At 44.5% G+C, this 22,525-nt stretch overlaps 2 protein-coding genes across 4 annotated transcripts in view; both read right to left on the reverse strand.

Moving 5' to 3' along the window:
• rgs12b (regulator of G protein signaling 12b) overlaps nucleotides 1-22,525 on the reverse strand; it is a gene marked incomplete at its 3' end in the record, with an annotated part of 145,386 nt that overhangs the window by 110,056 nt on the left and 12,805 nt on the right.
• Nucleotides 1,758-12,985, reverse strand: zgc:158320 (uncharacterized protein LOC780837 homolog). The gene is made up of 4 exons (XM_055911899.1): nucleotides 12,131-12,985; nucleotides 11,042-11,242; nucleotides 9,587-9,652; nucleotides 1,758-8,524 (listed from the first exon to the last, which is right to left on the reverse strand). The coding sequence occupies exons 1-4, from the start codon at nucleotides 12,446-12,448 to the stop codon at nucleotides 8,048-8,050; spliced, it is 1,062 nt and encodes a 353-aa protein (XP_055767874.1). The 5' UTR covers nucleotides 12,449-12,985; the 3' UTR covers nucleotides 1,758-8,047.

A 22,525-nucleotide genomic window follows, 5' to 3' on the forward strand; every position in this document is an offset into this window, starting at 1 on the left:
AGTCCATTACCAGATGGTCTGAACTAACTGTGCAGTAGGAGTCCATTACCAGATGGTCTGAACTAACTCTGCAGTAGGAGTCCATTACCAGATGGTCTGAACTAACTCTGCAGTAGGAATCCATTACCAGATGGTCTGAACTAACTGTGCAGTAGGAGTCCATTACCAGATGGTCTGAACTAACTGTGCAGTAGGAGTCCATTACCAGATGGTCTGAACTAACTGTGCAGTAGGAGTCCATTACCAGATGGTCTGAACTAACTGTGCAGTAGGAGTCCATTACCAGATGGTCTGAACTAACTGTGCAGTAGGAGTCCATTACCAGATGGTCTGAACTAACTCTGCAGAAGGAGTCCATTACCAGATGGTCTGAACTAACTGTGCAGTACTATCTAACTCTGCAGTAGGAGTCCATTACCAGATGGTCTGAACTAACTGTGCAGTAGGAGTCCATTACCAGATGGTCTGAACTAACTCTGCAGTAGGAGTCCATTACCAGATGGTCTGAACTAACTCTGCAGTAGGAATCCATTACCAGATGGTCTGAACTAACTCTGCAGTAGGAATCCATTACCAGATGGTCTGAACTAACTGTGCAGTAGGAGTCCATTACCAGATGGTCTGAACTAACTCTGCAGTAGGAATCCATTACCAGATGGTCTGAACTAACTGTGCAGTAGGAGTCCATTACCAGATGGTCTGAACTAACTGTGCAGTAGGAGTCCATTACCAGATGGTCTGAACTAACTGTGCAGTAGGAGTCCATTACCAGATGGTCTGAACTAACTCTGCAGTAGGAGTCCATTACCAGATGGTCTGAACTAACTCTGCAGAAGGAGTCCATTACCAGATGGTCTGAACTAACTGTGCAGTACTATCTAACTCTGCAGTAGGAGTCCATTACCAGATGGTCTGAACTAACTGTGCAGTAGGAGTCCATTACCAGATGGTCTGAACTAACTCTGCAGTAGGAGTCCATTACCAGATGGTCTGAACTAACTCTGCAGTAGGAATCCATTACCAGATGGTCTGAACTAACTCTGCAGTAGGAATCCATTACCAGATGGTCTGAACTAACTGTGCAGTAGGAGTCCATTACCAGATGGTCTGAACTAACTCTGCAGTAGGAATCCATTACCAGATGGTCTGAACTAACTGTGCAGTAGGAGTCCATTACCAGATGGTCTGAACTAACTCTGCAGTAGGAATCCATTACCAGATGGTCTGAACTAACTCTGCAGTAGGAATCCATTACCAGATGGTCTGAACTAACTGTGCAGTAGGAGTCCATTACCAGACGGTCTGTACTAACTGTGCAGTAGGAGTCCATTACCAGATGGTCTGAACTAACTGTGCAGTAGGAATCCATTACCAGATGGTCTGAACTAACTGTGCAGTAGGAGTCCATTACCAGATGGACTGTACTAACTGTGCAGTACTATCTAACTCTGCAGTAGGAGTCCATTACCAGATGGTCTGAACTAACTCTGCAGTAGGAATCCATTACCAGATGGTCTGAACTAACTGTGCAGTAGGAGTCCATTACCAGACGGTCTGTACTAACTGTGCAGTACTATCTAACTCTGCAGTAGGAGTCCATTACCAGATTGTCCATTGGAAACTGAAGGACAGGGAGTTCTACATGGTGAAACAGTGCCACCCAGTGGCTGTCCGACGTCAATGCGGGCCAAAGCATTCCGTTCTGAATCAGGTGTCTTGCAACACTCACTATTCAAATATCGAATTAAATAAACAACTAACACTAAGATTTATTTTATTTAAACAATGAATCAGTTAATGAAGAATGAATTGTTAATATATAATGAATATTTAAACAATTAGATAAGTGTTATAGGTTTTGTTTTTTCCCCATTTATGTTTTGAGGTTGGACTTTAAGAGCGTATAGCATTTTGACCCGGAGGGCAGACAGTTTGGTGTCACCTCGTCAGTCACCCCTCTACTTCCTGTCTCTTACTAAGGAAAGACTAAACAGTTAGTACTGTAAGGAGTAGGAGTTTGACACAATACATAGAGTAGAAAAGAGTAGAGTCTAACATAGTAGAATAGAGTCTAATATAGTAGAGTAGAGTCTAATATAGTAGAATAGAGTCTAATATAGTAGAATATAGTCTTATATAGTAGAATTGAGCAGAATAGAATATAGTAGAATAGAATATAATACAATAGAATGTAGTAGAATGTAACAGTATAATATAGTAGAATACAATACAATAGAATGTAGTAGTATTGAACACAGTATAATATAGTAGAATAGAATATAGCACAATAAAGTAGAATCGAGTCGAACATACTAGAAAGCCAAATAGAATAGAATATAGTACAATAGAATATAGTACAATATAGTAGAATATAATATAGTAGAATATAATATAGTAGAATACAGTAGAACATAAAATAGTAGAACATAATACAGTAGAATATAGCAGAATACAGTAGAACATAATACAGTAAAACATAATACAGTAGAATACTGTAGAACATAATACAGTAGAATACTGTAGAACATAATACAGTAGAATACTGTAGAACATAATACAGTAGAATACTGTAGAACATAATACAGTAAAACATAATACAGTAGAATACTGTAGAACATAATACAGTAGAATACTGTAGAACATAATACAGTAGAATACTGTAGAACATAATACAGTAGAATACTGTAGAACGTAATACAGTAGAATACTGTAGAACGTAATACAGTAGAATACTGTAGAACGTAATACAGTAGAATACTGTAGAACGTAATACAGTAAAACATAATACAGTAAAACATAATACAGTAGAATACTGTAGAACATAATACAGTAGAATACTGTAGAACATAATACAGTAGAATACTGTAGAACATAATACAGTAGAATACTGTAGAACATAATACAGTAGAATACTGTAGAACATAATACAGTAGAATACTGTAGAACATAATACAGTAGAATACTGTAGAACATAATACAGTAGAATACTGTAGAACATAATACAGTAGAATACTGTAGAACATAATACAGTAGAATACTGTAGAACATAATACAGTAGAATACTGTAGAACATAATACAGTAGAATACTGTAGAACATAATACAGTAGAATACTGTAGAACATAATACAGTAGAATACTGTAGAACATAATACAGTAGAATACTGTAGAACATAATACAGTAGAATACTGTAGAACATAATACAGTAAAACATAATACAGTAGAATACTGTAGAACATAATACAGTAGAATACTGTAGAACATAATACAGTAGAATACTGTAGAACATAATACAGTAGAATACGGTAGAACATAATACAGTAGAATACTGTAGAACATAATACAGTAGAATACTGTAGAACATACAGTAGAATATAGCAGAATAGAATATCCTTTATTTTTCCTGAGGGACCTTGTTTTAACCTCACCTATTAATATGGGCTAGAAGAATAGTTAGGAGGGGTTTCTTGGCCACGAGGTCTAAAACTATTGGCCTTAAGTAGCTATTGGCCAACTTCCAAAAAGTGAATGTCTTTGAGTAAGTTATGGGAAGTTCCCCAAGGTGAGGGGTCCTGGAGAGAGAAGTCAATATACCTTCAGACAGGAATCTCAGTTTACGTTACAATACATAGCGGACGGGCTCAGTAGAAGGTCATGGTCGGTTGGGGATAGATATAGCTTAACAGTTATCTCTCTCCCACCACCCGCCTCCTCTCCTCACACCATCATCCAATCAGAAGGGTTGGGTAAAACAGTACATGAGTCGATAAACAGGAAGTAGCTGACAATGAAACACGCTGGACAGGAAGTGAGGTATCTGGACTTGTGTCCATAGCCTGCTTCCCAAATCCCCCATTTAGAGCAATACTTCTTACCAGGGCTCTGGTCACTAGTAGTTCACTATATAGGGAATAGGGCTCTGGTCACTAGTAGTTCACTATATAGGGAATAGGGCTCTGGTCACTAGTAGTTCACTATGTAGGGAATAGGGCCCTGGTCACTAGTAGTTCACTATGTAGGGAATAGGGCTCTGGTCACGAGTAGTTCACTATATAGGGAATAGGGCTCTGGTCACAAGTAGTTCACTATATAGGGAATAGGGCTCTGGTCACGAGTAGTTCACTATATAGGGAATAGGGCTCTGGTCACGAGTAGTTCACTATACAGGGAATAGGGCTCTGGTCACTAGTAGTTCACTATACAGGGAATAGGGCTCTGGTCACTAGTAGTTCACTATATAGGGAATAGGGCTCTGGTCACTAGTAGTTCACTATATAGGGAATAGGGCTCTGGTCACTAGTAGTTCACTATATAGGGAATAGGGCTCTGGTCACTAGTAGTTCACTATATGGGGAATAGGGCTCTGGTCACTAGTAGTTCACTATATAGGGAATAGGGCTCTGGTCACTAGTAGTTCACTATATGGGGAATAGGGCTCTGGTCACTAGTAGTTCACTATATAGGGAATAGGGCTCTGGTCACTAGTAGTTCACTATATAGGGAATAGGGCTCTGGTCACTAGTAGTTCACTATATAGGGAATAGGGCTCTGGTCACTAGTAGTTCACTATATTGGGAATAGGGCTCTGGTGACTAGTAGTTCACTATATAGGGAATAGGGCTCTGGTCACTAGTAGTTCACTATATAGGGAATAGGGCTCTGGTCACTAGTAGTTCACTATATAGGGAATAGGGCTCTGGTCACCAGTAGTTCACTATATAGGGAATAGGGCCCTGGTCACTAGTAGTTCACTATATAGGGAATAGGGCTCTGGTCACTAGTAGTTCACTATATAGGGAATAGGACTCTGGTCACTAGTAGTTCACTATATAGGGAACAGGGCTCTGGTCACTAGTAGTTCACTATATAGGGAATAGGGCTCTGGTCACTAGTAGTTCACTATATAGGGAATAGGGCCATGGTCACTAGTAGTTCACTATATAGGGAATAGGGCTCTGGTCACTAGTAGTTCACTATATAGGGAATAGGGCTCTGGTCACTAGTAGTTCACTATATAGGGAATAGGGCTCTGGTCACTAGTAGTTCACTATATAGGGAATAGGGCTCTGGTCACTAGTAGTTCACTATATAGGGAATAGGGCTCTGGTCACTAGTAGTTCACTATATAGGGAATAGGGCTCTGGTCACTAGTAGTTCACTATACAGGGAATAGGGCTCTGGTCACTAGTAGTTCACTATATAGGGAACAGGGCTCTGGTCACTAGTAGTTCACTATATAGGGAATAGGGCTCTGGTCACTAGTAGTTCACTATATAGGGAATAGGGCCCTGGTCACTAGTAGTTCACTATATAGGGAATAGGGCTCTGGTCACTAGTAGTTCACTATACAGGGAATAGGGCTCTGGTCACTAGTAGTTCACTATATAGGGAATAGGGCCCTGGTCACTAGTAGTTCACTATATAGGGAATAGGGCTCTGGTCACTAGTAGTTCACTATATAGGGAATAGGGCCCTGGTCACTAGTAGTTCACTATGTAGGGAATAGGGCTCTGGTCACGAGTAGTTCACTATATAGGGAATAGGGCTCTGGTCACAAGTAGTTCACTATATAGGGAATAGGGCTCTGGTCACGAGTAGTTCACTATATAGGGAATAGGGCTCTGGTCACGAGTAGTTCACTATACAGGGAATAGGGCTCTGGTCACTAGTAATTCACTATATAGGGAATAGGGTTCTGGTCTATAGTAGTTCACTATATATGGAATAGGGCTCTGGTCACTAGTAGTTCACTATATAGAGAATAGGGTTCTGGTCACTAGTAGTTCACTATATAGGGAATAGGGCTCTGGTCACTAGTAGTTCACTATATAGGGAATAGGGCTCTGGTCACGAGTAGTTCACTATGTAGGGAATAGGGCTCTGGTCACGAGTAGTTCACTATATAGGGAATAGGGCTCTGGTCACAAGTAGTTCACTATACAGGGAATAGGGCTCTGGTCACGAGTAGTTCACTATATAGGGAATAGGGCTCTGGTCACTAGTAGTTCACTATATAGGGAATAGGGCTCTGGTCACTAGTAATTCACTATATAGGGAATAGGGTTCTGGTCTATAGTAGTTCACTATATATGGAATAGGGCTCTGGTCACTAGTAGTTCACTATATAGGGAATATGGCTCTGGTCACTAGTAGTTCACTATATAGGGAATATGGCTCTGGTCACTAGTAGTTCACTATATAGGGAATAGGGCTCTGGTCACTAGTAGTTCACTATATAGGGAATAGGGCTCTGGTCACTAGTAGTTCACTATATAGGGAATAGGGCTCTGGTCACTAGTAGTTCACTATATAGGGAATAAGGCTCTGGGCACTAGTAGTTCACTATATAGGGAATAGGGCTCTGGTCACTAGTAGTTCACTATACAGGGAATAGGGCTCTGGTCACTAGTAGTTCACTATATAGGGAATAGGGCTCTGGTCACTAGTAGTTCACTATATAGGGAATAGGGCTCTGGTCACTAGTAGTTCACTATATAGGGAATAAGGCACTGGTCACTAGTAGTTCACTATATAGGGAATAGGGCTCTGGTCACTAGTAGTGCACTATATAGGGAATAGGGCTCTGGTCACTAGTAGTTCACATAATAGGGAATAGGGCTCTGGGTCACTAGTAGTTCACTATATAGGGAATAGGGCTCTGGTCTAAAGTAGTTCACTAGATAGGGAATAGGGCTCTGGTCACTAGTAGTTCACTATATAGGGAATAGTGCTCTGGTCACTAGTAGTGCACTATATAGGGAATAGGGCTCTGGTCACTAGTAGTTCACTATATAGGGAATAGGGCTCTGGTCACTAGTAGTTCACTATATAGGGAATAGGGCTCTGGTTACTAGTAGTTCACTATATTGGGAATAGGGCTCTGGTCACTAGTAGTTCACTATATAGGGAATAGGGCTCTGGTCTAAAGTAGTTCACTAGATAGGGAATAGGGCTCTGGTTACTAGTAGTTCACTATATAGGGAATAGGGCTCTGGTCACTAGTAGTTCACTATATAGGGAATAGGGCTCTGGTTACTAGTAGTTCACTATATAGGGAATAGGGCTCTGGTCACTAGTAGTTCACTATATAGGGAATAGGACTCTGGTCACTAGTAGTTCACTATATAGGGAATAGGGCTCTGGTCACTAGTAGTTCACTATATAGGGAATAGGGCTCTGGTCACTAGTAGTTCACTATATAGGGAATAGGGCTCTGGTCACTAGTAGTTCACTATATAGGGAATAGGGCTCTGGTCACCAGTAGTTCACTATATAGGGAATAGGGCTCTGGTCACTAGTTAATGGCAGTAACATTTTTATGTTAGACCTGATATTATTCAGATATATCAGCAGGGAACATACCCACCGCCTCAGGTTCTGACAATCCACTAGTACCCCAACCCGGTACGGCCACAGCGAAGTACCCCGACCCGGTACGGCCACAGCGAAGTACCCCGACCCGGTACATCCACAGCGAAGTACCCCGACCCGGTACATCCACAGCGAAGTACCCCGACCCGGTACATCCACAGCGAAGTACCCCGACCCGGTACATCCACAGCGAAGTACCCCGACCCGGTACATCCACAGCGAAGTACCCCGACCCGGTACATCCACAGCGAAGTACCCCGACCCGGTACATCCACAGCGAAGTACCCCGACCCGGTACATCCACAGCGAAGTACCCCGACCCGGTACATCCACAGCAAAGTCCCCCGACCCGGTACATCCACAGGGAAGTACCCCGACCCGGTACATCCACAGGGAAGTACCCCGACCCGGTACATCCACAGGGAAGTACCCCGACCCGGTACATCCACAGTGAAGTACCCCGACCCGGTACATCCACAGTGAAGTACCCCAACCCGGTACGGCCACAGTGCAGTACCCCGACCCGGTACATCCACAGTGAAGTACCCCGACCCGGTACATCCACAGTGAAGTCCTGTAAGTTTCCATTGTGTTTTTCTCCACAGACTGTCATCAGTCTGGTAATAGGAGGCTACTCCGACCCTGGTATTTACTAGATGACATTCTGTAGTAGATACTTAGTCATCATGACTTACAAACTGACTATTCATGGAGTCTAGCAACACTCTGTAACCAACCATCTGCAGGTAGTGACCGATAGCGAAAGCATCGGAACACGACTGCCACTCTCCTCTGTGCTTATCGGGACAAGTCCACGTCACTTTGATTTGGCTGTAACCCAAAGCGGTTATCGTTCTGTTACGCAAGGCAGCGCCGCACTGGTGACACGTCTGGAAAAGCTCCTTGAGTTTCGACTCGTTCACGATCCATTTCCTTTCGTTCCATCCTCCTTCTCCGTCCGGTTCTCCGTCCGGTTCTCCGTCCGGTTCTCCTGACACCTTACTGTCAGAGCTGGATCCCTGGCTGGAGGTGGAGGGGCTGGAGGTGGTGAAAGGCGAGACAGTGGAACCAGCAGTAGAGGTCGTACTGGTACAGTCCTTCACTGAAGTCTTCTTAGCGGCTGAGTCCATTTGACCTTTCTTCCTGCGCGCCACCTGATTGACAGAAAAACAAACATGTTAGAAGAAGACATTTGTAGGAAAAGCTGCTTTCTGATGAAGACGTTGGTGAATAAATGATTTCATTCTGATGAAAACAGCTTGGTGTCTTCCCATCCTGATGTTCACATGCAAGTTGACGGGTCAAGCTGAATCAACAGAATGAGTCTGGACCAACAGAATGAGTCTGGACCTACAGAATGAGTCTGGACCTACAGAATGAGCCTGGACCTACAGAATGAGCCTGGACCTACAGAATGAGCCTGGACCAACAGAATGAGCCTGGACCAACAGAATGAGTCTGGACCAACAGAATGAGTCTGGACCAACAGAATGAGTCTGGACCAACTGGTCAAGCCGTATCAACAGAATGAGTCTGGACCAACAGAATGAGTCTGGACCAACAGAATGAGTCTGGACCAACAGGTCAAGCCGTATCAACAGAATGAGTCTGGACCAACAGAATGAGTCTGGACCAACAGAATGAGTCTGGACCAACAGGTCAAGCCGTATCAACAGAATGAGTCTGGACCTACAGAATGAGTCTGGACCTACAGAATGAGTCTGGACCTACAGAATGAGTCTGGACCAACAGGTCAAGCCGTATCAACAGAATGAGTCTGGACCAACAGAATGAGTCTGGACCTACAGAATGAGTCTGGACCTACAGAATGAGTCTGGACCTACAGAATGAGTCTGGACCTACAGAATGAGTCTGGACCTACAGAATGAGTCTGGACCAACAGAATGAGTCTGGACCAACAGAATGAGTCTGGACCAACAGAATGAGTCTGGACCTACAGGTCAAGCCGTATCAACAGAATGAGTCTGAACCAACAGAATGAGTCTGGACCTACAGGTCAAGCCGTATCAACAGAATGAGTCTGGACCAACAGAATGAGTCTGGACCAACAGAATGAGTCTGGACCAACAGAATGAGTCTGGACCAACAGAATGAGTCTGGACCAACAGAATGAGTCTGGACCAACAGAATGAGTCTGGACCAACAGGTCAAGCCGTATCAACAGAAGGAACAGGAAATGCCAGACAGATACTCACAGGAACGTTGGTCTTTGTTCGTTTCCTTCTGCATGCGCCCCCCGTCGTAGTCGTGAAGGGGATGTTCTGCAAATCAGAAAAAAAATAATTCATGTTAGACCAGCCAATAACCTGCAAGTTATCAGACCCTGTGATAGACTAGTGTCCTGTCCAGGGGGTGTGCTGTACATCAAGCTGTCACACTACAGAAACAGGAGATAGACTAGTGTCCTGTCCAGGGGGTGTCCTGTACATCAAGCTGTCTCACTACAGAAACAGGAGATAAACTAGTGTCCTGTCCAGGGGGTGTCCTGGTACATCAAGCTGCCTCTCACTACAGAAACAGGAGATAGACTAGTGTCCTGTCCAGGGGGTGTCCTGTACATTAGGCTGCCTCACTACAGAAACAGGAGATAGACTAGTGTCCTGTCCAGGGGGTGTCCTGTACATCAGGCTGCCTCACTACAGAAACAGGAGACAGACTACTGTCCTGTCCAGGGGGTGTCCTGTACATCAAGCTGTCTCACTACAGAAACAGGAGACAGACTACTGTCCTGTCCAGGGGGTGTCCTGTACATCAAGCTGTCTCACTACAGAAACAGGAGATACACTAGTGTCCTGTCCAGGGGGTGTCCTGGTACATCCAGCTGTCTCACTACAGAAACAGGAGATACACTAGTGTCCTGTCCAGGGGGTGTCCTGGTACATCCAGCTGTCTCACTACAGAAACAGGATATAGACTAGTGTCCTGTCCAGGGGGTGTCCTGGTACATCAAGCTGCCTCTCACTACAGAAACAGGAGATAGACTAGTGTCCTGTCCAGGGGGTGTCCTGGTACATCCAGCTGTCTCACTACAGAAACAGGATATAGACTAGTGTCCTGTCCAGGGGGTGTCCTGTACATCAAGCTGTCTCACTACAGAAACAGGAGATACACTAGTGTCCTGTCCAGGGGGTGTCCTGGTACATCCAGCTGTCTCACTACAGAAACAGGATATAGACTAGTGTCCTGTCCAGGGGGTGTCCTGTACATCAAGCTGTCTCACACTACAGAAACAGGAGACTCCTGCTCCTATGAGCCGTCTCAGCTCCCACAAGCCAGGGCTATACTATCCATCCACAGCCAGTAGAGCACCATGATAATAACAGCATTACCTTAATAAGTGTACAGCTAGTAGAGCACCATGATAATAACAGCATTACCTTAATAAGTGTACAGCTAGTAGAGCACCATGATACTAACAGCATTACCTTACTAAGTGTACAGCTAGTAGAGCACCATGATACTAACAGCATTACCTTACTAAGTGTACAGCTAGTAGAGCCCCATGTTAATACCAGCATTACCTTACTAAGTGTACAGCTAGTAGAGCACCATGATAATAACAGCATTACCTTACTAAGTGTACAGCTAGTAGAGACCCATGATAATAACAGCATTACCTTACTAAGGCACCATGATAATACCAACATTACCTTACTAAGTGTACACGTGGGTACCAGAGCCACGTACGTTCCAGAGGTTGAAGCAGGCTCTGTCAGCCTCAGACCCAGGTGGGAGAGGAACCCCGTCGTAGCCGTAGCAACACCTGCCCCTCCATGCTGTGGGGTTGGAGCAGATAGGGAGTCAGTCCCTGGTGGATCGTCTACAGCTGGAGGTACGTCTCCTGTCTCAACCTGGGTGAGAAATAAAAGGGACAGGAACCAGGAAACGCCGCTGTTCATTTGAAGTAAACAAAGGGAGAACACGTGTAGGCATGCGATCAGTTTGGGCTTTGAACAAGACTATGGGGGAACCCCCAATTGCATTTCCTCCATTCCTAGCGTCCTCGCTCCTTCTCAAACACCATTGGATGTGATGGTGAGAGGTCCCGCCCCTCTGACCTCATCCAATGGGTTTTGAGAAGGGGACGAGGAGCGACTACAAGGAGTCAAGGAACTGCAATTGATATTCTCCCTATAATAAACTGCATGCTGTCATCTATTACAAGGCAAGCTAACGCTATACAGTCAAGTCACGGTAACTTTATGTTGCATGTGGACATTTTATTATGTATTTGACCCAAGACAATGAATAAAGGACCAAGAAAATGGCACAAAGTTGACTTAGACATTGTGTTGTACTTGGCTATAGTGTGTTTTTATTTTTATTTTTTTATTTTACCGTTATTTTACCAGGTAAGTTGACTGAGAACACGTTCTCATTTGCAGCAACGACCTGGGGAATAGTTACAGGGGAGAGGAGGGGGATGAATGAGCCAATTGTGTGTGTGTTGTACTTGGCTAATATTTGGCTAAAGTGTGTGTGTGTTGCACTTGTGTGCTCGCTCTGAGAAGGACATTCACCAGTAAAGTGACAGCCCTATGAAATGTTAACAGAACACCCTTTATTAATGTTAATAACATATTTTACTAAAACTACGCTACCCATAATACAATTCGCCACCCACCCACATTGATAGCTAGCTACATTGGTAGTTCGAGCATCTACGCCCTAGTTTGTCATGTATCAAGGAACAATAAAAAACCTATTCAATCAGTCAGATATCGTTAGATTACACTTACCGCCATTATTCCACGTTGTCCTGGCGTGGTGTGAATGGCCACTGACGGCACCGCCGTATCCTTCAGGAAACTTTTCATTATTCTCATCCTGCTGTGTCTGTCCTGTCCCAGCTTCTCATAATAGTCCCCCGGTAGAAAATGTTCCGAGCACACGAGTAACTTTCTGAGGTCATCGGTCGGGGTATTCGCATCTTTGTTCAGAGCAACCATCCATAGTTTCAATCGGTCCGGATTACTCAACGGAAGTCGGTGAAACATTAGCGCCGACCAAGTCTTTTGTTTGTTGTCGCACATTTTAACAGCGCACTCACGAGGCATATTGGAGCAGCGACGGTAGCACAAGTGACAACGGGAAAGCCCTTAGTTGGGGTTAACGTTAGTTAGCAATATCGTTGATGATGATGATGATGGTCGATTAGCTAGCTAGCTACTTGCGAATGTAAACTTGCTAGCTAATAGCTTGAAAATACTTCCAGCAGTGTCGACAATCTTCAGTCCACTGGCTGCGAGGTAAATCAATAATGATTGGCAGTCTGTTGATGTCGCTAGGAGTTACTCTTCACACACGTTTCTTATTTGATACTAGCTATATAGCTAACCCGAAATTGTCGTGTTTACTTCCTGAAGAGTCACGTCAGAACAAACTGTCCAATCAGCGCGGCTTTTGCTAGGCTACTCGTGGGCGTGGTTTTGCACCAAGTTCGGCGCAGATAAAACCACATAATCAAGACTGTAAAAAGAGGCATTCGATTGAATGTTAGAATGGGCAAAACGAGTGACCTAAGCGACTTTTGAGCAGCTGTGGTATGATCGCTGGTGGTCCGACAAAATCCCAGGTCCTGTTGCTAATGAAAGTCAGGATTTGGCGTAAACAACACGAGTCCATGGCCCCATCCTACCTGATGTCAACGGTACAGGCTGGTGGCCGTGGTGTAATGGTGTGGGGAATGTTTTCCTGACACACGTTAGGTCCCTTTATAACAATTGAGCAACGTTTGAACACCACACCTTGTAGAATCCATTCCCCCAAAGAATTCAGCCTGTTCTGGAGGCAAAGGGGGGTCCGACCCGGTTCTAGATGGGTGTACCTACTAAACGGGCAACTGAGTGTATATTTCCGCAACAACTAAGAGTATTGAAGCGCGAGGCTCAACTAAAGTTCCTTCTGGAAAAATAAAGTAATTCAATTCAACTTCGTTGTTTTGGTCCCCTGGCTATCGGCTGTCACTAGTTACCACAGCCACAAAGTCATAAACCCCGGCCATTTCTACAATTGATCTTCTTAAAATTTTATTTTTTACATCGCTCCAGCCGATGCTTGGCATTGCACATGGTGATCTTAGGCTTGTGTGCGGCTGCTCGGCCATGGAAACCAATTGAAGCTCATGAAGCTCCCGATGAACAGTACTCGTGATGAAAAGTTATTGTGCTGACGTTGCTTCCAGAGGCAGTTTGGAACTCAGTAGTGAGTGTTGCAACTGAGGACAGACGATTTTTACGAGCTACGTGCTTCAGAACTCAGCGGTCCCGTTCTGTGAGCTTGTATGGCCTACCACGTCGAGGCTGAGCCGTTGTTGCTCCTAGACGTTGCCACTTCACAATAACAGCACTTACAGTTGACACTTACAAAAAAACTATATATATTTTTTAAATGATTTCTGTCTCAGCTGGCCAGCCGTGATGACTTGAGAGGTCGTGCACAGCCTATCCTTGCACCCACTGTCACGGCGGATGAATGAAATGCGTAGTTCACAGAAAATAGTTCCCAAAATAACTGCTTTTAAAACAACTATAATCTAAATATTATAATTTCACGGATAGTAGAAGGACAGCGTACAAAGTGCTGATCACCCTGCTTTGGGCAGTTAGGTCTATTTCACTGCTGGCTAGCTGATCCTGAAGACTTCCAGTCATTGTGCTAAGCTAACGATAAGGTACCTTCAAGTTCAACTACTTTCAAACTTGTTACGGGATTTTTATGGATAGTGACTAAAATATGTATACATTTGACTTAGAATTATAACTAAACAGAATACTACTATGTTACTATATGGATGAATTATAACTAAACAGAATACTACTATGTTACTATATGGATGAATTATAACTAAACAGAATACTACTATGTTACTGTATGGATGAATTATAACTAAACAGAATACTACTATGTTACTATATGGATGAATTATAACAAACAGAATACTACTATGTTACTATATGGGTGAATTATAACTAAACAGAATACTACTATGTTACTATATGGATGAATTATAACTAAACAGAATACTACTATGTTACTGTATGGATGAATTATAACTAAACAGGATACTACTATGTTACTATATGGATGAATGAATCTTATTATAATCATAATGCTGAATATTATGTGTTCCTTGTTAGAAAGAATGGAGTAATCTTCAGACAGGCTGGAATGATGTGTTCCTTACAGGAAATTCTGTGTCTACCCAGGGAGGGGTGAGACCTTGGGTTGGTTGCAGATTGTTTAACAGGTGGCAGACAAAATAAGAACGCTAACTGTACTGCCATTGTATCCGAGAGGAGGAAGGACATTTTTAAAACCTATGACGTCCGTTTTATTATGTGACCTGATGTAAATTGTACTGTGATTCAGTACTCTCGAGAATAAACGCTATTGATTGATTGATTTTGAGACTGGTTTCTGTCCATTTTATGCTAATAAGTATCTTACAAATTATTATGTATGGGCAGAGAGTGTTTAAATTGAATTGGTTGCTAACATATAGGAATGAAATTCCTTTAACAAAACTGCACACAGAGACATTCAACATGGTATCCATGAGTTCATCTCACACTATCTCGAAGTAAAACACGGGAAAGTATTGGCCAATCACAGTCATACCCACGTCATTTAGAGAAAACTAGGTCATTTCCAGACGTAGCGTGAATGCTAATTAGATCAATCACCACAATAACTCATGGAAGAGTGTATAGATTAGTAAACTAAACAAATCTACACAATAAAATGTTGTCCTACCGTGATCATGTCAGGCTGAGGCAGGTCTAGTTCTATTCATCAGTAATAGAACAGGTGGTTGTCAGGGAGAAGGAAGCAGAGCAGAACAGGTGGTTGTCAGGGAGAAGGAAGCAGAGCAGAACAGGTGGTTGTCAGGGAGAAGGAAGCAGAACAGAACAGGTGGTTGTCAGGGAGAAGGAAGCAGAGCAGAACAGGTGGTTGTCAGGGAGAAGGAGAACAGGTGGTTGTCAGGGAGAAGGAAGCAGAGCAGAACAGGTGGTTGTCAGGGAGAAGGAAGCAGAACAGAACAGGTGGTTGTCAGGGAGAAGGAAGCAGAGGAGAACAGGTGGTTGTCAGGGAGAAGGAAGCAGAACAGAACAGGTGGTTGTCAGGGAGAAGGAAGCAGAGCAGAAGAGGTGGTTGTCAGGGAGAAGGAAGCAGAGCAGAACATGTGGTTGTCAGGGAGAAGGAAGCAGAGCAGAACAGGTGGTTGTCAGGGAGAAGGAAGCAGAGCAGAACAGGTGGTTGTCAGGGAGAAGGAAGCAGAGCAGAACAGGTGGTTGTCAGGAAGAAGGAAGCAGAGCAGAACAGGTGGTTGTCAGGGAGAAGGAAGCAGAGCAGAACAGGTGGTTGTCAGGGAGAAGGAAGCAGAGCAGAACAGATGGTTGTCAGGGAGAAGGAAGCAGAACAGAACAGGTGGTTGTCAGGGAGAAGGAAGCAGAGCAGAACAGGTGGTTGTCAGGGAGAAGGAGAACAGGTGGTTGTCAGGGAGAAGGAAGCAGAGCAGAACAGGTGGTTGTCAGGGAGAAGGAAGCAGAACAGAACAGGTGGTTGTCAGGGAGAAGGAGAACATGTGGTTGTCAGGGAGAAGGAAGCAGAACAGAACAGGTGGTTGTCAGGGAGAAGGAGAACAGGTGGTTGTCAGGGAGAAGGAGAACAGGTGGTTGTCAGGGAGAAGGAAGCAGAGCAGAACAGGTGGTTGTCAGGGAGAAGGAAGCTGAGCAGAACAGGTGGTTGTCAGGGAGAAGGAAGCAGAACAGAACCGGTGGTTGTCAGGGAGAAGGAAGCAGAGCAGAACGGGTGGTTGTCAGGGAGAAGGAAGCAGAGCAGAACGGGTGGTTGTCAGGGAGAAGGAAGCTGAGCAGAACAGGTGGTTGTCCGGGAGAAGGAAGCAGAGCAGAACGGGTGGTTGTCAGGGAGAAGGAAGCAGAACAGGTGGTTGTCAGGGAAAAGGAAGCAGAGCAGAACAGGTGGTTGTCAGGGAGAAGGAAGCAGAGCAGAACAGGTGGTTGTCAGGGAGAAGGAAGCAGAGCAGAACAGGTGGTTGTCAGGGAGAAGGAAGCAGAGCAGAACAGGTGGTTGTCAGGGAGAAGGAAGCAGAGCAGAACAGGTGGTTGTCAGGGAGAAGGAAGCAGAGCAGAACAGGTGGTTGTCAGGGAGAAGGAAGCAGAGGAGAACAGGTGGTTGTCAGGGAGAAGGAAGCAGAGCAGAACAGGTGGTTGTCAGGGAGAAGGAAGCAGAGCAGAACAGGTGGTTGTCAGGGAGAAGGAAGCAGAGCAGAACAGGTGGTTGTCAGGGAGAAGGAAGCTGAGCAGAACAGGTGGTTGTCCGGGAGAAGGAAGCAGAGCAGAACGGGTGGTTGTCAGGGAGAGAAGGAAGCTGAGCAGAACAGGTGGTTGTCAGGGAGAAGGAAGCAGAGCAGAACAGGTGGTTGTCAATGAGAAAGAGGCAGAGCAGAACAGATGGTTGTCAGGGAGAAGGAAGCAGAGGAGAACAGGTGGTTGTCAGGGAGAAGGAAGCAGAACAGAACAGGTGGTTGTCAGGGAGAAGGAAGCAGAGCAGAAGAGGTGGTTGTCAGGGAGAAGGAAGCAGAGCAGAACAGGTGGTTGTCAGGGAGAAGGAAGCAGAGCAGAACAGGTGGTTGTCAGGGAGAAGGAAGCAGAGCAGAACAGGTGGTTGTCAGGGAGAAGGAAGCAGAGCAGAACAGGTGGTTGTCAGGGAGAAGGAAGCAGAGCAGAACAGGTGGTTGTCAGGGAGAAGGAAGCAGAACAGAACAGGTGGTTGTCAGGGAGAAGGAAGCAGAGCAGAACAGGTGGTTGTCAGGGAGAAGGAGAACAGGTGGTTGTCAGGGAGAAGGAAGCAGAGCAGAACAGGTGGTTGTCAGGGAGAAGGAAGCAGAACAGAACAGGTGGTTGTCAGGGAGAAGGAGAACATGTGGTTGTCAGGGAGAAGGAAGCAGAACAGAACAGGTGGTTGTCAGGGAGAAGGAGAACAGGTGGTTGTCAGGGAGAAGGAGAACAGGTGGTTGTCAGGGAGAAGGAAGCAGAGCAGAACAGGTGGTTGTCAGGGAGAAGGAAGCAGAACAGAACAGGTGGTTGTCAGGGAGAAGGAAGCAGAGCAGAACAGGTGGTTGTCAGGGAAAAGGAAGCAGAGCAGAACAGGTGGTTGTCAGGGAGAAGGAAGCAGAGCAGAACAGGTGGTTGTCAGGGAGAAGGAAGCAGAGCAGAACAGGTGGTTGTCAGGGAGAAGGAAGCAGAGCAGAACAGGTGGTTGTCAGGGAGAAGGAAGCAGAACAGAACAGGTGGTTGTCAGGGAGAAGGAAGCAGAACAGGTGGTTGTCAGGGAGAAGGAAGCAGAGCAGAACAGGTGGTTGTCAGGGAGAAGGAAGCAGAACAGAACAGGTGGTTGTCAGGGAGAAGGAAGCAGAGCAGAACAGGTGGTTGTCAGGGAGAAGGAAGCAGAGCAGAACAGGTGGTTGTCAGGGAGAAGGAAGCAGAACAGAACAGGTGGTTGTCAGGGAGAAGGAAGCAGAGCAGAACAGGTGGTTGTCAGGGAGAAGGAAGCAGAGCAGAACAGGTGGTTGTCAGGGAGAAGGAAGCAGAACAGAACAGGTGGTTGTCAGGGAGAAGGAAGCAGAGCAGAACAGGTGGTTGTCAGGGAAAAGGAAGCAGAGCAGAACAGGTGGTTGTCAGGGAGAAGGAAGCAGAGCAGAACAGGTGGTTGTCAGGGAGAAGGAAGCAGAGCAGAACAGGTGGTTGTCAGGGAGAAGGAAGCAGAGCAGAACAGGTGGTTGTCAGGGAGAAGGAAGCAGAACAGGTGTCCATCCCTACATATACATAATCAATAATGGATGGTTTGATTCTGGAGTCAAGGCCAGGGACAGGGGATGGGAAGCATCCTAAATAACATCCTATTCCCTATATAGTGCACTACTTTTAAACAGGACCCATAGGCCTGTAATCCCTTGAAAAAGTATTAATACCCCTACATACAACATCTGTAAGGTCCCTCAGTCAAATATTACATTTCAAGCACAGAACTATATACAAAGAGATGTTTGTGCTTTTTGTGTCCGAGAGAGAGAGACAGTGTCTTCATCTAATTACTCTCAGAGAGAGAGGAGTCTGAAGACCAGACTTCATCTAATTACTCTCAGAGAGAGAGGAGTCTGAAGACCAGACTTCATCTAATTACTCTCAGAGAGAGAGGAGTCTGAAGACCAGACTTCATCTAATTACTCTCAGAGAGAGAGGAGTCTGAAGACCAGACTTAAATGGTATTAAAAGGTGTGCTGGAGAGACTGAGTACCAACAGGAGTGCACATTTTTGTTCCAACCCAGTAGTAACACACCTGACCTAATTCAGCTAATCATCAAGCCACAAACACTGAGGTACATGTGTAGAGTCTGGAGAGAGAGAGACAGAGAAATAGAGAGAGAAAGACAGATACAGAGAAATAGAGAGAGATAGAGAGAGATACAGAGAGAAATACAGACAGAGAGAGAGAGCGAGAGAGAGAGACAGAGAAATAGAGAAAGACGGAGAGAGAGAGAGAAAGACAGAGAGAGAAAGACAGAGAGAGAAAGACAGAGAGAGAGAAAGACAGATACAGAGAAAGACAGAGAGAGAAAAAGAGTGAAAGACAGAGAGAGAGAGAGAGAGAAAGAAAGACAGATACAGAGAAAGACAGAGAGAGACAGAGAGAGAAAAAGAGTGAGAGAGAGAGAGAGAGAGAGAGAGAGAGAGAGAGAGAGAGAGAGAGAGAGAGACAGACAGACAGACAGACAGACAGACAGACAAGCAGAGAGAGAGAGACCCAGAGAGTTGTAGGACTAGCACCAGTGGCAGGACATTTCCAGAGAGTAATTTTCCACTCCAGTGGTTTGATACAGTTTTTTCTCATGTTGGGTTCACTTCTAACAAGCTGCCTCCACAACCCAGACCAGCAGCTATTACTATAGTAGAATATGATTCTGGACTGGACCTTTACAGTACAGCACCACAACCCAGACCAGCAGCTATTACTATAGTAGAATATGATTCTGGACCTTTACAGTACAGCACCACAACCCAGACCAACAGCTATTACTATAGTAGAATATGATTCTGGACCTTTACAGTACAGCACCACAACCCAGAACACCAGCTATTACTATAGTAGAATATGATTCTGGACTGGACCTTTACAGTACAGCACCACAACCCAGACCACCAGTTATTACTATAGTAGAATATGATTCTGGACTGGACCTTTACAGTACAGCACCACAACCCAGAACACCAGCTATTACTATAGTAGAATATGATTCTGGACTGGACCTTTACAGTACAGCACCACAACCCAGACCACCAGCTATTACTACAGTAGAATATGATTCTGGACTGGACCTTTACAATACAGCACCACAACCCAGACCAGCAGCTATTACTATAGTAGAATATGATTCTGGACCTTTACAGTACAGCACCACAACCCAGACCACCAGCTATTACTATAGTATAATATGATTCTGGACCTTTACAGTACAGCACCACAACCCAGACCACCAGCTATTACTATAGTAGAATATGATTCTGGACTGGACCTTTACAGTACAGCACCACAACCCAGACCAGCAGCTATTACTATAGTAGAATATGATTCTGGACCTTTACAGTACAGCACCACAACCCAGACCACCAGCTATTACTATAGTATAATATGATTCTGGACCTTTACAGTACAGCACCACAACCCAGACCACCAGCTATTACTATAGTAGAATATGATTCTGGACTGGACCTTTACAGTACAGCACCACAACCCAGACCAGCAGCTATTACTATAGTAGAATATGATTCTGGACCTTCACAGTACAGCACCACAACCCAGAACACCAGCTTTTACTATAGTAGAATATGATTCTGGACTGGACCTTTACAGTACAGCACCACAACCCAGAACACCAGCTATTACTATAGTAGAATATGATTCTGGACTGGACCTTTACAGTACAGCACCACAACCCAGACCACCAGCTATTACTATAGTAGAATATGATTCTGGACCTTTACAGTACAGCACCACAACCCAGAACACCAGCTATTACTATAGTAGAATATGATTCTGGACTGGACCTTTACAGTACAGCACCACAACCCAGACCAACAGCTATTACTATAGTAGAATATGATTCTGGACTGGACCTTTACAGTACAGCACCACAACCCAGACCACCAGCTATTACTATAGTAGAATATGATTCTGGACTGGACCTTTACAGTACAGCACCACAACCCAGACCACCAGCTATTACTATAGTAGAATATGATTCTGGACCTTTACAGTACAGCACCACAACCCAGAACACCAGCTATTACTATAGTAGAATATGATTCTGGACTGGACCTTTACAGTACAGCACCACAACCCAGACCAGCAGCTATTACTATAGTAGAATATGATTCTGGACCTTTACAGTACAGCACCACAACCCAGAACACCAGCTATTACTATAGTAGAATATGATTCTGGACCTTTACAGTACAGCACCACAACCCAGAACACCAGCTATTACTATAGTAGAATATGATTCTGGACTGGACCTTTACAGTACAGCACCACAACCCAGACCAACAGCTATTACTATAGTAGAATATGATTCTGGACCTTTACAGTACAGCACCACAACCCAGACCACCAGCTATTACTATAGTAGAATATGATTCTGGACTGGACCTTTACAGTACAGCACCACAACCCAGACCAACAGCTATTACTATAGTAGAATATGATTCTGGACTGGACCTTTACAGTACAGCACCACAACCCAGAACACCAGCTATTACTATAGTAGAATATGATTCTGGACCTTTACAGTACAGCACCACAACCCAGAACACCAGCTATTACTATAGTAGAATATGATTCTGGACTGGACCTTTACAGTACAGCACCACAACCCAGACCAGCAGCTATTACTATAGTAGAATATGATTCTGGACCTTTACAGTACAGCACCACAACCCAGACCACCAGCTATTACTATAGTAGAATATGATTCTGGACTGGACCTTTACAGTACAGCACCACAACCCAGAACACCAGCTATTACTATAGTAGAATATGATTCTGGACTGGACCTTTACAGTACAGCACCACAACCCAGAACACCAGCTATTACTATAGTAGAATATGATTCTGGACCTTTACAGTACAGCACCACAACCCAGACCAGCAGCTATTACTATAGTAGAATATGATTCTGGACCTTTACAGTACAGCACCACAACCCAGAACACCAGCTATTACTATAGTAGAATATGATTCTGGACCTTTACAGTACAGCACCACAACCCAGAACACCAGCTATTACTATAGTAGAATATGATTCTGGACTGGACCTTTACAGTACAGCACCACAACCCAGACCAACAGCTATTACTATAGTAGAATATGATTCTGGACCTTTACAGTACAGCACCACAACCCAGACCACCAGCTATTACTATAGTAGAATATGATTCTGGACTGGACCTTTACAGTACAGCACCACAACCCAGACCAACAGCTATTACTATAGTAGAATATGATTCTGGACTGGACCTTTACAGTACAGCACCACAACCCAGAACACCAGCTATTACTATAGTAGAATATGATTCTGGACCTTTACAGTACAGCACCACAACCCAGAACACCAGCTATTACTATAGTAGAATATGATTCTGGACTGGACCTTTACAGTACAGCACCACAACCCAGAACACCAGCTATTACTATAGTAGAATATGATTCTGGACCTTTACAGTACAGCACCACAACCCAGACCACCAGCTATTACTATAGTAGAATATGATTCTGGACTGGACCTTTACAGTACAGCACCACAACCCAGAACACCAGCTATTACTATAGTAGAATATGATTCTGGACTGGACCTTTACAGTACAGCACCACAACCCAGAACACCAGCTATTACTATAGTAGAATATGATTCTGGACCTTTACAGTACAGCACCACAACCCAGAACACCAGCTATTACTATAGTAGAATATGATTCTGGACTGGACCTTTACAGTACAGCACCACAACCCAGACCAGCAGCTATTACTATAGTAGAATATGATTCTGGACTGG

This window comes from Salvelinus fontinalis, unplaced genomic scaffold (assembly GCF_029448725.1).
Source record: "Salvelinus fontinalis isolate EN_2023a unplaced genomic scaffold, ASM2944872v1 scaffold_0103, whole genome shotgun sequence".
Lineage (NCBI taxonomy): Eukaryota > Metazoa > Chordata > Actinopteri > Salmoniformes > Salmonidae > Salvelinus > Salvelinus fontinalis.

Coding starts and splice junctions, on each gene's coding strand:
- zgc:158320 (XM_055911899.1), bottom strand. CDS start 12,448: ATGCCTCGTGAGTGCGCTGTTAAAATGTGCGACAACAAACAAAAGACT. Junction 11,243..12,130: donor GACAACGTGGAATAATGGCG/GTAAGTGTAATC, acceptor TTTCTCACCCAG/GTTGAGACAGGAGACGTACC. Junction 8,525..9,586: donor GAACAAAGACCAACGTTCCT/GTGAGTATCTGT, acceptor TCTGTCAATCAG/GTGGCGCGCAGGAAGAAAGG.